The 15,377-nt window shown below is 42.0% G+C and overlaps 2 protein-coding genes across 12 annotated transcripts in view; one reads left to right on the forward strand and one right to left on the reverse strand.

Annotated features, from left to right (window-relative positions):
• Positions 1–10,639, reverse strand: part of rpgrip1l (RPGRIP1 like) — a 225,810-nt gene extending 215,171 nt beyond the window's left edge. The window contains exon 1 of one of the 4 annotated variants that reach the window (XM_043706986.2): positions 10,606–10,639. In XM_043706986.2, the coding sequence (XP_043562921.2) occupies positions 10,606–10,626 (21 nt within the window). In that variant the 5' untranslated portion in view covers positions 10,627–10,639. Of the gene's footprint in view, positions 1–2,662; positions 3,373–7,126; positions 7,260–10,568 lie in introns of those variants that run through there. The other 3 variants (XM_043706987.2, XM_087995908.1, XM_087995906.1) reach the window with 3 other exon arrangements.
• A 492-nt stretch (positions 10,640–11,131) lies between these two features.
• The window catches only part of fto (FTO alpha-ketoglutarate dependent dioxygenase), a 420,844-nt gene continuing 416,598 nt past the window's right edge, over positions 11,132–15,377 (forward strand). For 3 of the 8 annotated variants that reach the window (XR_015759951.1, XM_043706995.2, XM_087995913.1), the window contains exon 1: positions 11,134–11,247. Coding sequence is in view for 6 of the 8 variants with exons in the window: in XM_043706995.2 (XP_043562930.2) it covers positions 11,206–11,247 (42 nt within the window). In the remaining 2 variants the exon portion in view is untranslated. Of the gene's footprint in view, positions 11,248–15,377 lie in introns of all 8 variants that reach the window. The other 5 variants (XM_087995911.1, XM_087995910.1, XM_087995912.1 and 2 more) reach the window with 4 other exon arrangements.

A 15,377-nucleotide genomic window follows, 5' to 3' on the forward strand; every position in this document is an offset into this window, starting at 1 on the left:
TGGGAAGCGTTCGGAAATGAGATAACAAGAATCTAGAGAAAGTATATTCCTGTCAGGGTGAAAGGGAAGGCTGGTAACTATAGGGAATGCTGGATGACTGAAGAAATTGAACGGTTTGGTTAAGAAAAAGAAGGAAGCATATGTCAGGTATAGACAGGATAGATTGAGTGAATAGTATAGTGTAGAAGAGTATAAAGAAAGTAGGAGTATCCTTAAGAGGGAAATCAGGAGGGCAAAACGGGGACATGAGATAGCTTTGGCAAATAGAATTAAGGAGAATCCAAAGGGTTTTTACAAATATATTAAGGACAAAAGGGTAACTAGGGAGAGAATAGGGTCCCTCAGAAATCAGCAAGGCAGCCTTTGTGTGGAGCCACAGAAAATGGGGGAGATACTAAATGAATATTTTGCATCAGTATTTACTGTGGAAAAGGATATGGAAGATATAGACTGTAGGGAAATAGATGGTGACATCTTGCAAAATGTCCAGATTACAGAGGAGGAAGTGCTGGATGTCTTGAAACGGTTAAAGGTGGATAAATCCCCAGGATCTGATCAGGTGTACCCAAGAACTCTGTGGGAAGCTAGAGAAGTGATTGCTGGGCCTCTGGCTGAGATATTTGTATCATCGATAGTCACAGGTGAGGTGCCAGAAGACTGGAGGTTGGCAAATGTGGTGCCACTGTTTAAGAAGGGCGGTAAAGACAAGCCAGGGAATTATAGTCTGGTGAGCCTGACCTCGGTGGTGGGCAAGTTGTTGGAGAAATCCTGAGGGACAGGATGTATATGTATTTGGAAAGGCAAGGACTGATTCAGGATAGTCAACGTGTGGGAAATCATGTCTCACAAACTTGATTGAGTTTTTTGAAGAAGTAACAAAGAAGATTGACGAGGGCAGAGCAGTAGATGTGAACTATATGGATTTCAGTAAGGCATTCGACAAGGTTCCCCATGGGAGACTGATTAGCAAGATTAGATCTCATGGAATACAGGGAGAACTAGCCATTTGGATACAGAACTGGCTCAAAGATAGAAGACAGAGGGTGGTGGTGGAGGGTTGTTTGTCAGACTGGAGGCCTGTGACCAGTGGAGTGCCACAAGGATCAGTGCTGGGCCCTCTACTTTTTGTCATTTACACAAATGATTTGGATGTGAGCATAAGAGGTACAGTTAGTAAGTTTGCAGATGACACCAAAATTGAAGGCGTAGTGGACAGTGAAGAGGGTTACCTCAGATTACAACAGGATCTGGACCAGATGGGCCAATGGGCTGAGAAGTGGCAGATGGAGTTTAATTCAGATAAATGCGAGGTGCTGCATTTTGGGAAAGCAAATCTTAGCAGGACTTATACACTTAATGGTAAGGTCCTATGGAGTGTTGCTGAACAAAGTGACCTTGGAGTGCAGGTTCATAGCTCCTTGAAAGTGGAGTCGCAGGTAGATAGGATAGTGAAGAAGGCATTTGGTATGCTTTCCTTTATTGGTCAGAGTATTGAGTACAGGAGTTGGGAGGTCATGTACAGAACATTGGTTAGGCCACTGTTGGAATATTGCGTGCAATTCTGGTCTCCTTCCTATTGGAAAAATATTAAGAAACTTGAAAGGGTTCAGAAAAGATTTACAAGGATGTTGCCAGGGTTGGAGGATCTGAGCTACAGGGAGAGGCTGAACAGGCTGGGGCTGTTTTCCCTGAAGTGTCGGAGGCTGAGGGGAGACCTTATAGAGGTTTACAAAATTATGAGGGGCATGGATAAGAAAAATCGACAAAGTCTTTTCCCTGGGGTCAGGGAGTCCAGAACTAGAGGGCATAGGTTTAGGGTGAGAGACCTAAGGGGCAACTTTTTCACACAGAGGGTGGTAGGTGTATGGAATGAGCTGCCAGAGGATGTGGTGGAGGCTGTACAATTGCAACATTTAAGAGACATTTGGATGGGTATATGAATAGAAAGGGTTTGGAGGGATATGGGCCGGGTGCTGCCAGGTGGGACTAGATTGGGTTGGGATATCTGCTCCGCATGGACAGGTTGGACCGAAGGGCCTGTTTCCATGCTGTACATCTCTATGACTGTATAACTACTTCTACAATGAACCAATATATAACATAAATAAGAGACTTTCCCCCTTGCCCACAGGTGGGGCTTATTTTTACACACTAACCCCTCCATGGCTTCTTCTAGCTGAAGCCACATCCCAAACCCAGGCAAAACAAAGTTTAAAAAAATTACACTCATCTTACAACAAGAAAATTAGAAGTTGCCATTCAATCCATCCCATCCATACTTTGACACTAGGCAATCCTGGTAAAAAATTAAAACCCCTGCCTCCCCCAACCCCCACCACCCCCATCCCGTACTAAAGAGAGAAACAAAAAGGAAATGATAGAAAAACAAAGGATAATGGGAGGGGAGGATGAAAGGAGAAGAGAGAGAAAAAATGGGAACCCTACATATTAAAACCAAGTGAACCAGGCAAACTACAGAGAAAACAAAGCGAACACTATTGTCAGTATTATTTGAACCAGCCAGTCTATTTTAAGGTGTCCAGGAAGTCCTTTGCCTTTTCCGGTGAGTCAAAATTAAAAACGGACCCTCTTAGGCTGAAACACAATATTGCCGGATATCTTCCGGAGTGCTTAATATTGAAGTCCCTCAGCTTTCTTTTACCTTATCAAAGGCCTTCTTCTTGCGGACCACAGCCGCAGAAAAGTCTTGGAAAAACATAATTCGTGATCCTTTGTATATCAGAGCCTGTGGGTCCTTCCCCAGTGCTCCCGAAGTTTCCAGCACCATTTGTTTATCTCTATAGTACCAGAGTTGCACTAGGACCGGGCAGGGGTGCTGGTCCAATCCGGGCATGTGCATTGCGACCCGGCAGGCTCACTCGACCTGCACCTGGCCCGCTCCGACTTCCAGCTTCAAAAACTGCAGGAGCCATTGCTCCAAGAAGTTGACGAACTGGCCTTCTTCCCATTCCAGCAGCCGACTAGCAGATGTTCTTCTGACGGCCTCGATTTTCAAGGTCGTCAACCTGCTCTACTAAGGCCTGTACCTGTTGTTTCAGGGTCAGGACCCGACCCGCTGAGGATTCTGCCGCAGTTTCAGAAGCCGCGCTCCACTGTTCCACCTGCATGACATGCTGCCTGAGACGGTGGATTTCATGATTATGCTTCTGTAGCATGGCTGAGATTGATTCCAGCACGGGTCCAGTCTCCTCCATCGATCTTCTCTCAGAGTTTCACGAATTCTGAGACCAGGCTCAACTCCACAGGCAAGTCCCCTGGAGTATTCACAGAGCTGAACGCTGCGGCCGCAGGCATATCCGTTGCTGCAGAGGAATGCCCTGCTGGTTACAATTCTTGTAATCCTTTTCCCTTAGTCATTTTTCCTACTCACTTAAAACTAACATACAGCAATTCTGGGGATTAAAAGCTATCAATTTTTACCACAATAGGTAAGGAAGGGAGGGTGAATGCATCACCTTCTTTGGGTTCTGGTGCAGAGCTCAGCAGGGCAGATCTCTCAAGACACAGAATTTATAGCAAAAGATTCTATTAAATGGCGCACGATGCTGAGGAACGTTATAGTTCAATCTTATTTGTATTTCTTATATTCCTCTTAATAATATAAGAAGAGTTATAATGGACAATATGTCCAGAATTGAGGTAGCCCTGATAAAATTTCAGATATGAACTTGTTTATAATTGACCTAATCATATTATTATTTCACTCCAGATGCTGTAAATTGGAAACAAAAAACAGAATTTGCTGGAAAAGCTCAGCAGGTCTGGCAGCATCAGTTGTGAGGAAGGGTCACTGGATCTGAAATGTTAACTCTGATTTCTTTTCACAGATGTTGCCAGACCTGCTGAGCTTTTCCAGCAACTTCTATTTTTGTAACCATTTCATTTCTTGTTTCTACAGTCCAAATTCAAATCTACTCGTTGAGGTTTCCCAAATGGGGTCGAGACACAAAACTCTGGGGTCACCAAGCTCTGAAGCAGCAATGACAGTTGTGGAGATCAGATTGATCCCTGACAGCTGTGTGGCACCTTTGAAATGCTTACTTAGTGGAGGCATTTATTGAAGGGCATGGCTTAATTGATTATTCAATGGTGCCAGATTCCTGCTGTGCAACAGCCTTTATGGGAAGATTCCATGTTTTTTCATTAACCACCGTATTGGGGCGGGGAGGGAGGATGTGAGACGGTAGGGAGGGGAATGTGGTGAAGGGAAGAAGGTATGGGGTTGATAGTGAAGGAGGGAAGTATGAAGGTAGTGAAGAAGGGAGAAATGAGGGCTGGGAAGAGAAGGACAGATGTGAAGATGGTGAAGGGAGGGATAATTTGATGCCAGGGAGAGATTAGAGCAGTGATAAAGGAAGGGAGATATGAGATGATGGTGAACAAAGGGATGGATAGGACTGGTGATGAAGGGGAAGAGAGAGATAGGGAGATGGTAAAGGGAGGGAGAGTTGGGGTGGTGGTGAATGAAAGGAGAGATCGAAGGGGGATACAGGGGCACTGCATCCTCACCTCTGCAACTCAATCTCCGACACTGCCAAATTTTTTAGCCGGGGTCACACAAAATCTGAAGCATGAAAATGCATGACACCAGGAAGATTCTGGGAAGAATTGGTATAAATCAAAAGAAAGTGAAAACACAAAATTAAATTCTACATATATGCAAACAAAGTATCTTACAGTTACCATTGGATCACTATCACAATTACCAAAAAAAAATCAAAAAGAAAGTAACTACATTAATCGTATTAAAAGATTTCTTGTTTGTGTCTGGTATTTTTGAGAAATACATGACTGCAGTGAATCTATTAAAGACAGCATCTCAAAGTGCCGATGTCAAAATTTTTCAAAATAATTTTACTTTTTTGTACAAAGTTTTTGTACTAAGTTCTTTATGTAATTGTACTTACACGTTAAAAGTTTTATATCAGTTCTGAAGAAGGATTACTGGACTCAAAACGTTAACTTTCAAGAGATGCTGCCAGACCCAATGAGTTTTTCCAGCAATTTCTGTTTTCGTGTGTTTCTGATCTCCAGCATCCATTGTTTTGTTTTGTTTTCTTGTAATTATACATTGACTTTTTTAATCAACCTAGACTCCTTTTCTTTCAGCTTGGCATTACATTCTACTGCAACATTTTTATATTTTCTTGTTCAAATTGAGAGACTTAGTAACATAACTTAAAATTCCCCGTGATAAAACAAGAACACTTTTTTCTGGTAATGGAAATGACAACCAACAATGGATTGAAAAACATGATTTTCAGTTACAAGGTAATAATAAATGTTGTTCTGCAAAATTATTGGTATTAAAGATACACCCTGCACCATGTGGACAAAGTACCATGATAAGAAAGCACAAAAGCAAAACACAAAAATATAACTTCAACAATTATGTGTCCCCGCTGTGAATTTAAAATTGAATGTACTCAATAAATACCAAACTACAGGGTGTTGCTTGAAAAATAAGACCACGTTCAAGATTGTGGACGTTACAAATGTGCAATTCTGCCAGGAAACCTGGGGATTAAGAGTTATATCATGAAATGTTACTCTCGAACTTGCTGATCACCGTTTATCATGACTATTCTGTAAGTAGAGGAAATTCATATATACATTGCACCTTTTTTGGTTGGTAAATAAAGGGTCATGGACACTGCCACTCTTTGCAGTATTCTGAGAACTAAGATTTACTGTCAACTGTTCCTGCTACACCTCCATGAAAAAGATCACTCAACCAAACAGTACTTTCTTCTCATGCTTTATGAATTGGTGTCCCTTTTTTCAATTCTGCTCCTTGCATCCTAGTTCTGATTAGTGCAAGATGAAAAGGTTCAACTTCTTGCCTCATTTTAGCAGAACCCAAATTCTATACCATACTACCAATTATTCCAGATTTATCAATTCAAGATAAATTCTACTAGTTTTTCTTGTGGGAGTTAAATACATGTGCCTGGAGCATTAGGTAGGCCTCCAGATTACTAATTTAGTGGCATTACCACGAAATCAGATCTGAATGGAGGCAGGTGCCCAAAACAAATAGTGCCAAAATCTCACATTATAGCTTCCTGTCAATATTCATGATATTGGAAAACTTGATAAGAGTGGGGAAACAGTGGACCTGCAAAGGCACCCACATATAGTTAAGATCAATCAAGATTGTTAAAGGGCTTGTTCTCAGTCCAACAATTTACTTGTTCCAAATTATCACAGAGGCGAACAGGATTTAGGATCTGTTTCCTCATACCAGCCACATATGTTGATGAACCAGGATAGGTGCATGAAACAAAGAAAGCTTTTGCAGGAACAATCAATAATCTGATTAGAGCTCAAAGGCTTTGGATATCAGAAAGCCAATGGAGAAGACAAAGAAGGCATCCCTGCACTTTTCCAAGGCTGCACTCAACATCAGATTCAGGAGTGAAGCAATAATGATGTTCAGACAGCACATGTTTTCACTATCATCACTGGATTCACAAAAGTACAGCTGGATTATTGTTAACTGTCCCCATGTTGTCATCACAGCACCCATGGAACAACCATGACTACTTATTGACAAGAAGGCCTACCACCCCCAGAATATTAGCTGGTTTGCATTCACTATGTCTGTCAGGGAAGAACATCTGATTTTCATTCCTGGTCTGGCCAACATGAGAACCCAGACCCATAGCGATATGACTGACTCTATGTTCTGAAATGGCCTAGCAAGCCATTTAGTTCAACATGCAGCAAATGTTGTCCATGTCAACAATGCCCAGAACCCATGAAAGAAGTAAATAAAAGCAGGAACTTTATGTTGGTGTACAGTTTCTTGATAGCTCCCATGATTGGTCCATTCTCACCAATCTAATCTACAGCACCTATTCAAACCCACCTCCAATGCCCATTGCCCCACCCGCTCCAGAGGGGAGAAGGCTATGCTTTGCACAGGGTTTCTCATCCCTTTCTGTAGAAATAAACAATGACTCCATAGAATTATGATGAGAACCAAGTGTGCACCAGAACACTCATTCAGCAGGCCATTTGCTCAAGATGCACTTTCACTGTCATGTTTGTTCCAGTGACACGCTGCAATATAGAGTTCAAAAACATCTCAAATGGTCTTCACCTGTTCTGTCTTTTTTACAAAATGGAGTGCATCTTGAAGAAGCAGGAACTATGGAAGGGCAGTTTGTTTGTTTGTAGAATCTTCAGATTGTTAGACTTGTAGGAGTCTCCTGGCTGCCAGAATTGAAAAGGAATTGGAGTCCACAAAACTGTAAAAAGTCATTGAAAAAATAAAAACAGTGATATGTATTTCACTGGGTTTGAGGGACTGTAAAAAATGATGTTGGGGAGAAAGGTTGTATTGCTGCAGTGCTCCACTGAGGCTCAGCACAAGGTGGAAAAACAGTATTTCATTTTCTGCTTAGCAACCCTGCAGCTTTCAGAACTCAATATTAAGTTGTATAACTTTAGGGTCTGAACATCTTCCATGCCGTTTACACATCTCCATATCTGTCACATTGGCTGCTTTGAGCACAGCCAAACCATTTTTGTATACTTATGTTCTCTATTCACAGTTTGTCTTTCTCCCTGCCTTATCATAATCCTTTTGTCTATCTAATTGCCTTACTCTGCCCCTGGGTTCTGTTTCCATCCATTACTTACTCCTTTACATCTCCCTCACCCCTGCTTTTTTTTTAAAGCTACTACTAGTTCTGAAGATGGGCCAATGGATCTGAAATGTTCAATCCACTTTCTTTTCACAGATGCTGCCAGACATGCTGAGCTTCTCTTGCAAGTTGTTAGTGTTTCAGATTTCCAGCATCTGCAATTCTTTGTTTGATATGATTGCTTTTTTATTGCTGATTGTGGTCAGACCTTTCAAAATTGCCATTTATATATAACCCTTCTGTCATAGAGTCATAGAGATGTACACACAGAAACAGACCCTTTAGTCCAACCTGTCCATGCTGACCAGATATCCCAACCTAATCTAGTCCCAACTGCCAGCACCCGGCCCATATTCCTCCAAACCCTTCCTATTCATATACCCTTCCAAATGTTGCAATTGTACTAGCCTCCACCACTTCCTCTGGCAGTTCATTCCATACACGTACCAAAGCACTCCATAGGTCTCTTTGTTTAGCAATGCTCCCCAAGACCTTACCATTAAGTGTATAAGCCCTGCTAAGATTTGCTTTTCCAAAATACAGCACCTTGTATTTATCTGAATTAAACTCCATCTGCCACTTCTCAGCCCATTGGCCCATCTGATCAAGATCGCGCTGTAATCTGAGTGTGTGATACATTCCTAATAATGAGTTCCTTTGTTAAAGAAAATTGACATGGTCGAGGGAACATGTTCAATGACTGACCCCTGCGTTTATTAAACTTCAAAGTTAAAGCTATAAAGCCAGATTTGCCAGATGGTCTAATGTGTCCAGTACACCCATGAGTCTAAACGTGTGGTGCTGAAAACACACAGCTGGTCAGGAAGCATCCAAGGAGCAACAGAGTCAACATTTTGAGCATAAGCCCTTTATCGGGAATGTGGGGAGGGCCCAAGGGGGCTGAGAGATAAATAGGATGTAGGTTGGGGGTAGATAGCTAGGAATACGATAGGTAGATGAAGATAGACAGTGATGGTGATAGGTCGGAGTGTTGCATGGAGCAGATAGGTGTATGGAAAAATGGACAGGTATGACAGGTCAAGAGGGTGGTGCCGAGTTGCAGTGTTGGATCTGGGATAAGATAAGGGAGGGAGATGAGGAAACCAGTGAAATTGCCATTGCTTCCATGTGGTTGGAGGGTCTCAAGGCAGAAGATGCCATGTTCTTCCTCCAGTCGTCAGTTGGCTAGGATTTGATGGTGGAGGAGGTGCAGGACTTGCATGTCCTTGGTGGAGTGGGAAGGGGAGTTGAAGTGTTCAGTCACAGGGCGGTAGGATTATTTAGTGAATGTGTCCCAGCGATGTTCTCTGAAACGTTCTGCAAGTTGGCACCTTATCTCCCCAATGTAGAGGAGACCACATCGGCAGCAATGGGCACAGTAGCTGAGGTGGTGTTTGGAGGTGCAGGAAAATCTCTGCCGGATGTGGAAGGATCCTTTGGGACCTTGGATGAGGTGAGAGGGAGAGGTGTGGGCACAGGTTTTACAGGGCACACCTCTTGCAGTGGCAAGGGAAGGTGCCGGGAGTGGAGAGGGTGGACCTAATGAGGGAATCACAGAAAAATGGTCTTTGTGGAATGCTGAAAGAGATGGGGAGGGAAATATCTCCCTGGTGGTGGGGTCTGACTGTAGGTGATGGAAATGGTGGAGGATGACACATTGTATCCTGAGGTTGGTGGGGTGGAAGGAGCTAGTGTGGGCTTGAGTTGGGAGTGGGGACGACGACTGTCTCTGGAGTGGGTGTGGTCATAGTATTGTGGGGGTTGTCACCAAAGGAAGTGACGGTCCGTATGACTTCAGCAGTGTCTGCGTGTTCGTCGGCAGTGTTCTGGTAAGTGACGCCGGTGGGGGGAGAAGTGGATGAGGTGGTGGCAACCACGGGGGCAGAAGTGACGTGACGGGTCATTTTGTGGTGTTTTCAGTGGCGGTTCTGGCAGTGATCGTAACTGAGGAAAAGGTGGGGAATGGTGCTGGTGTTACTGCAGAAAATGACTGTATCGGCACCACCTCCCACATGCCCCTTCCCTTGCAACTGCAAAAGGTGTAAAACCTGTGCCCACACCCCCCCCCCCTCACCTTCATCCAAGGCTCCAAAGGATCCTTCTACATCAGGCAGAGATTTTCCTGCACCTCGAAACACCTCATCTACTGTGTCCATTGTTCTCGATGTGGTCTCCTCTACATTGGGGAGACAGGACGCTAACTTGCAGAAAGTTTCAGAGAACATCTCTGGGACACATGCACTAAACAACCATACCACCCTGTGGCCCAGCACTTCAACTCCCCCTCCCACTCTTCCAAGGACTTGCAAGTCCTCGGCCTCCTCCACCACCAAATCCTAGCCACCCAACACCTGGAGGAAGAACACCCCATCCTCAGCCTTGGGACCCTCCAATCACAAGGAGTCAACGTCGATCTCATCAGTTTCCTTATCTCCCCTCCCCCAAACTTATCCTAGTTAAATCACTCCAACTTGGCATTGCCCTCTTGGTCTGATCTACCTATCCGCTCCAGCCTCCACCTTAATCTGCTTATCGTATTTGTTACTACCTTTCCCCACAGCCCGACCGCTCCCTCCCACCACGAACTCCCTCTTATTTATCTCTCAGCTGCCCTCCATTCGTGATGAAGAACTTATGCTCGAAACGTCGACTCCACTGCTCCTCGGATGCTGCCAGACCAGCTGTGCTTTTCCAGCGCCACGCTTTTAGACTCTGATCTTCAATATCTGCAGTCCTCACTCTCTTCCAGTACACTCAAACTGGGGACGAGTGTGAAAAATTGAATTTAAATGCGTATGCTCTTTAAACTGTGCATACAGGTCAACCAATCGTTTAATCTCAGTGATGGTACTTCAACCCCTGTTGTAGGTAGTAAACAAAGGCTATGAAACTTACCAAATACAATTGACAAGCAATTTACGGATTCATTTACCTCAACGACAGTTGCTAGCATACGTCCATTTCCGGTTCCGTTCCGACGGCGGCGACTTTCGAGCGTGAGGCATGCTGGTTCTTGTAGTCCCCGGATCGTCCTCAAATTGAATGGTATTGATGGGACTACAATTCCCAGAGGTCTACGCGGGACGAACCGGATACCATCGTTAGATGATCTTGATCCGATTGGATACATTCAATGTCAGTCAAGCTGACATTGAATGTATCCGGATGATTGGTTTGATCCTACGAGAAACTCTGGCTCGGGATTGGTGAGGAGTGACGTCAGTCAGGCCCACGGGGCAGTATATTTGCCTGTTCGGAAATGTGTGCGCGTGTTGGTTAAGTGGGAGTAAAGATGTTGGTTAGTTTGCTTGACAGGACATGCAGCCCGAGGCAAGAGCCTGTGGAGTGCGCCGTGTTGGCGCTCGACGGGGGACAGGGACGGGTGATAGTTAGCTCTTCTCCCGCGCGGGGGGGGGGGGGAGGGAGGGCAAGAGAGAGCGAGCAGGTAGAAAGGGTGCATGACTCGCGGTGTATGTTGGGATGTTAATGGTGAGCGTGTTGAAACTGACCGCGGACAGGATACGGGTCGAGGATGAAAAGGTTCAGTAAATACGACACAGCGAAAGAGAGTAAGGTACAGCTCGAGCATTTAGAACTCTGTCAGGGTCAGTGTGTGTGTGTTGGATGTGTTTGGAGTTGGAAGCAAGTCTGTCGGCAAATAAACTGTTCCTAATTACAGGGGGTTGCCATGATTTGGAGGTGCACACGCCTCATTTAGGCCTTGAGCCCTGTTTGTGCACTGTAGGTTACTATTTGCAGTATGAGTTTAGTAGCTTCTGTCACAGAATTAAAAAAACCCACCTGGACTGTCCTGCTCGAATGTCTCTTCATATTTGTTAATGTTTTGAGGAAAAAAAAAGAATGAGTTAATCACACAACTCTTCGTGAAAATGCGTTGCTAAACCGTACTGTCATTCCAAACAACTTGAGCACGAGGACCATAATCGTGCACATGCATAATATTGACAGAAAAATCATCCATCACTAGTCGTTAGCTTTCTGCCTGTGCCAAAATTCTGACTTTGTGAATACCAAAGTCTGGTGATTTGTTAATTATTTTTATCTTAGTTAATTCTTGTAGAACCATCATACTCGTCAGTTGAGCTAAAAGGAAAATACTGTTGGTGGAAAATTAGAAAACAAAATATTGGAAGTATTCTTTTCAGGCCCCTAGTATCTGAGGAGCAACAAAGTTACTGAAATGCTTCTCTCTCATAGTTGCTGCTAAAAGTATGCTTCTGTTGTTTTTCCCACTCATAGTGGGGCAGTTACATAACCTAAAGTACATGGTGTAAATTCTGAATATAATACCTGATTAATAATGACTTGCAAACTATTTGAGCTTTCTTGCAATTTGTGAAGGCTTTTGAGAAGGTACTGAATTAAATCACAAGCTTGAATACATAGAAGCAGGAGTCAGCCCTTTTTACCAGCATCACCATTGAATAAGATCATGACTGACCCCACTTTCTTGTTTGTACTAAATCTTTTTCCTAACTACAGGTTATAACATTTCTATAAGATGCTCCTGAAATATCTAATCTCCTGGTCACATAGTTCTCATCAGATTGAAGACTGTTTGATGCATTATGAAGTTGCAATTACGTTCATTTCAATTGTATTGTGGGTGGAATTATAGCTCTTGTAAGTGGGCCTTTAGATGTTGAGATTTCTGTGATGAGCTGTAGCAATACTTCCCAAACTTTTTTTTCTATGATGACCCCATTTTGAGGCTTAAAAATTGTCATGTTCCCCTGGTAAAAGATGGGTGAAAATGAAGACCTGTGAAAATGGACAGAGGGGAGTTGGCCATTGGATTACTACGGAGCTCGCAACCCCAGAAGGTCAGCTTGTGATTCCCAGTTGGGGTCTTGGTCCCTACTTTGGAAGTCCTGTACCAGAATTCTTATTTGGGGTCTTTTGCATTGATTGTAAGTGAAACTTTTAAAAGGTTGAATAGAATCATGGATTAATACAGCACGGACACAGACCCTTGGAAAAAAAAATGTAAATACTGTCTATGGAATCAATGTATGGTTTAAAATTTTTATATAAATGGAATATTGATTAAATTAAAGGAATGACATTTTAAAGTAATGTTTATGATATGGGTAAAATTGTCCTCAATGCTGGATTACCAAAATTAACTACTCATCGACAAAATATATCAATAACCATTTTTCGTGCAGCAGAAAATTTGTAATTATTCCTGATGTCCTTGATGATCAAAGTACACCTTAACTGACACTGGTATCTCTACAAAATTTCAAGATTTGTTCAATATTGAAATGACAGCGGCTACAGCCACACAAAATCATCAGCATTTTTCTGTGATCAATGACTTTTTTGAGACAATATCTCTAATCTTGCATTCCTTTCAAGTGGCATATCAAGTATAATCTTTGGTCACCAGGGAGGTGAAAGTGAGGGATACCATTCGATCCATTGAAATACACCATACAGTTTATACCATCACAGCCTGAAGTATTTATTGAATAATTTGTGTTTTCTCCACCACCAACCTAGATATATGTTTAATTCACATATCATTTTAATCACTAGCATTTGAAGAGGTTCTTGATATAAATCTTAGATTTTATTCATTTAAATCTATCCCTTTGCTAACGCTAAATGATAGTACACAATGTAAATTTTATGGACCATGTATGTCATATTTCAGAGGTTATTTTGAAGTTGCTTTGTAACTAAAAAGCTGAACATTCTTCATTCTTTGTCATAATCCCCAGTTTTCAATAGGCATTCAAAAGAATGGGCACATGGGTGGCAGGTAAAGTTCAATTTGGAGAAATGTGAAGTGGTATCTTTTGACTGGGCAAACTGAAAGACCTTTATAAAGTAAGGAGTACAGTTCTAAATAGGGTGCAAGAGCAGAACAACCTGGGTGTGTATGTGTGCATAAGTCACTCGAGGTGGCAGGACATGTGGGGGAGTGGTTAATTACAAATACAATATTTTTGGCTCTATTAATAGGGGCATAGAATACAAGAGGAAGGAGATTAAGCTGAACTCGTCTAAGTGACTACCTGGACCTCAAATGTTCTTAACCTTTTAGGAGAAGTCTTCTCCAAGGACAAATTTAATAGATTTTTAAAATCATGAGATTGTTGGAAAAGGTTGGTGAGGTGGAACAGTTCATCTTAGAATAGGACTTGTAGTGAGAGGGCACAAATTTAAAAGCGATCTGCAGAAAAAACAAATGTGAATTACGAAAATTCATTTTCACAAGTAATTAGGGTGGTGTTTCAGTCAGGGCATTAAAGAAAGCATTATATTATTTAGATAATATTTGTACTGTACAGGGAAAAGGCATAATGCTCATTTGGGAAGTGGACCTGATGGGTCAAATAGTCACCTTCTGCACTGTGACAATTCTGTGATTCTAATATTCAGCATCAGTGTCATGACACTTTCTTGAGTATGAATATCTCTTGTCTCAACGACCAGAATTCTTCAGTGTTTAATGTTGTTGTGTTCTGCTGTTCTGTTATAAAATTCTGAACTCAACTTTTGTTTTTCAGCAGTGCTTTAATTAGACACTGTGTTCAACCCCGAGCCTTTCCTTGATTTCAGCACTGTTAATCTCATTTGTGAGTTCCTCATGTTGTCGTTGTTTTTATCCTACATCTAGTATTTTGAATATGTAAGTTAAGGAACAACATATGCAAATTGAATCTCATGTTCTTAAAATAATAACAAACTTTCAAAGTGCAATGATAATTCTAAAATCCTTTAAACAGAAAAATAATTTGAAAAACTCTTTCGAAATTTGCAGATGACATGAAACCTTTAAATGTGGTAAAGGATATCAATAGATTAAGTGAGTGGGCAAAGATGTGGCAATGGAGTATAAAATGTCAAAATGTGAACTTTTCAGGAAACTTCGAAAAGCATATTGTCTAAATGGCGTGAGATGCAGAGGGATTTGGATATTCTAATGTGTGAATTGCAAAAGGCTTGTACATCTGCACAGAAAATAGTTAGGATTGTCAATAGAATGTCATTTACTGTGAGTGGAATTGTGTACAATTAGGAAGATTATGTTTCACTTATTTAGGGCACTAGTGAGACAGTATTTAGAGAACTGAGCACTTTGTTGGTCATCTTATTTAAGGAAGTCTATAAATGTATTGACAGTTCAGGGAAGGTTTACCAGACTAGTACCTGGACTGGATGGCTTTCCTTACAGGGAAGGGTTGGACAGACTCAGCCTGAATTTGCTTAAAATTAGAAGAGTAAGAGGTAACTTGATTGAAATATATACATTCGTGAGTGCTCTTGAGGTTAGATGTGGAAAGGATATTTCATTTTATGGCAGAATCAGAATCAGGGTTCACTGTTTAAAAATTAGATTGCTCATTTAAAACATTATGCAAAGTATGTTTTCTGAGGGTTGAGTGTCTTTGGAGTACTCTTGCCGAAAATGCAGAAGAAGCAGTCTTCTGTTATTTTTAAGGTAGAGGTAGATAGATTCTTTTTAAGCAAGGAGGTGAAAGGCTATTAGAGGTAGGCATGATCTAATTGAAGGCAGAAAAAAAGGTTGAGGGGCTGATTTGCCTACTTCTCTTAATTCATATGCTTGTAGAAAATAGAAACTTCCCAATGGCCAAACGATAAATTACGAGAGGACTCAGACTTAAGTTAAAGAAGCAGAAATAAAAGGCTGAAATTTTGTAAGTCCACTAG

This window comes from Chiloscyllium plagiosum, unplaced genomic scaffold (assembly GCF_037043375.1).
Source record: "Chiloscyllium plagiosum isolate Xiang-an unplaced genomic scaffold, Cpla_swu_hap1 HiC_scaffold_17, whole genome shotgun sequence".
Lineage (NCBI taxonomy): Eukaryota > Metazoa > Chordata > Chondrichthyes > Orectolobiformes > Hemiscylliidae > Chiloscyllium > Chiloscyllium plagiosum.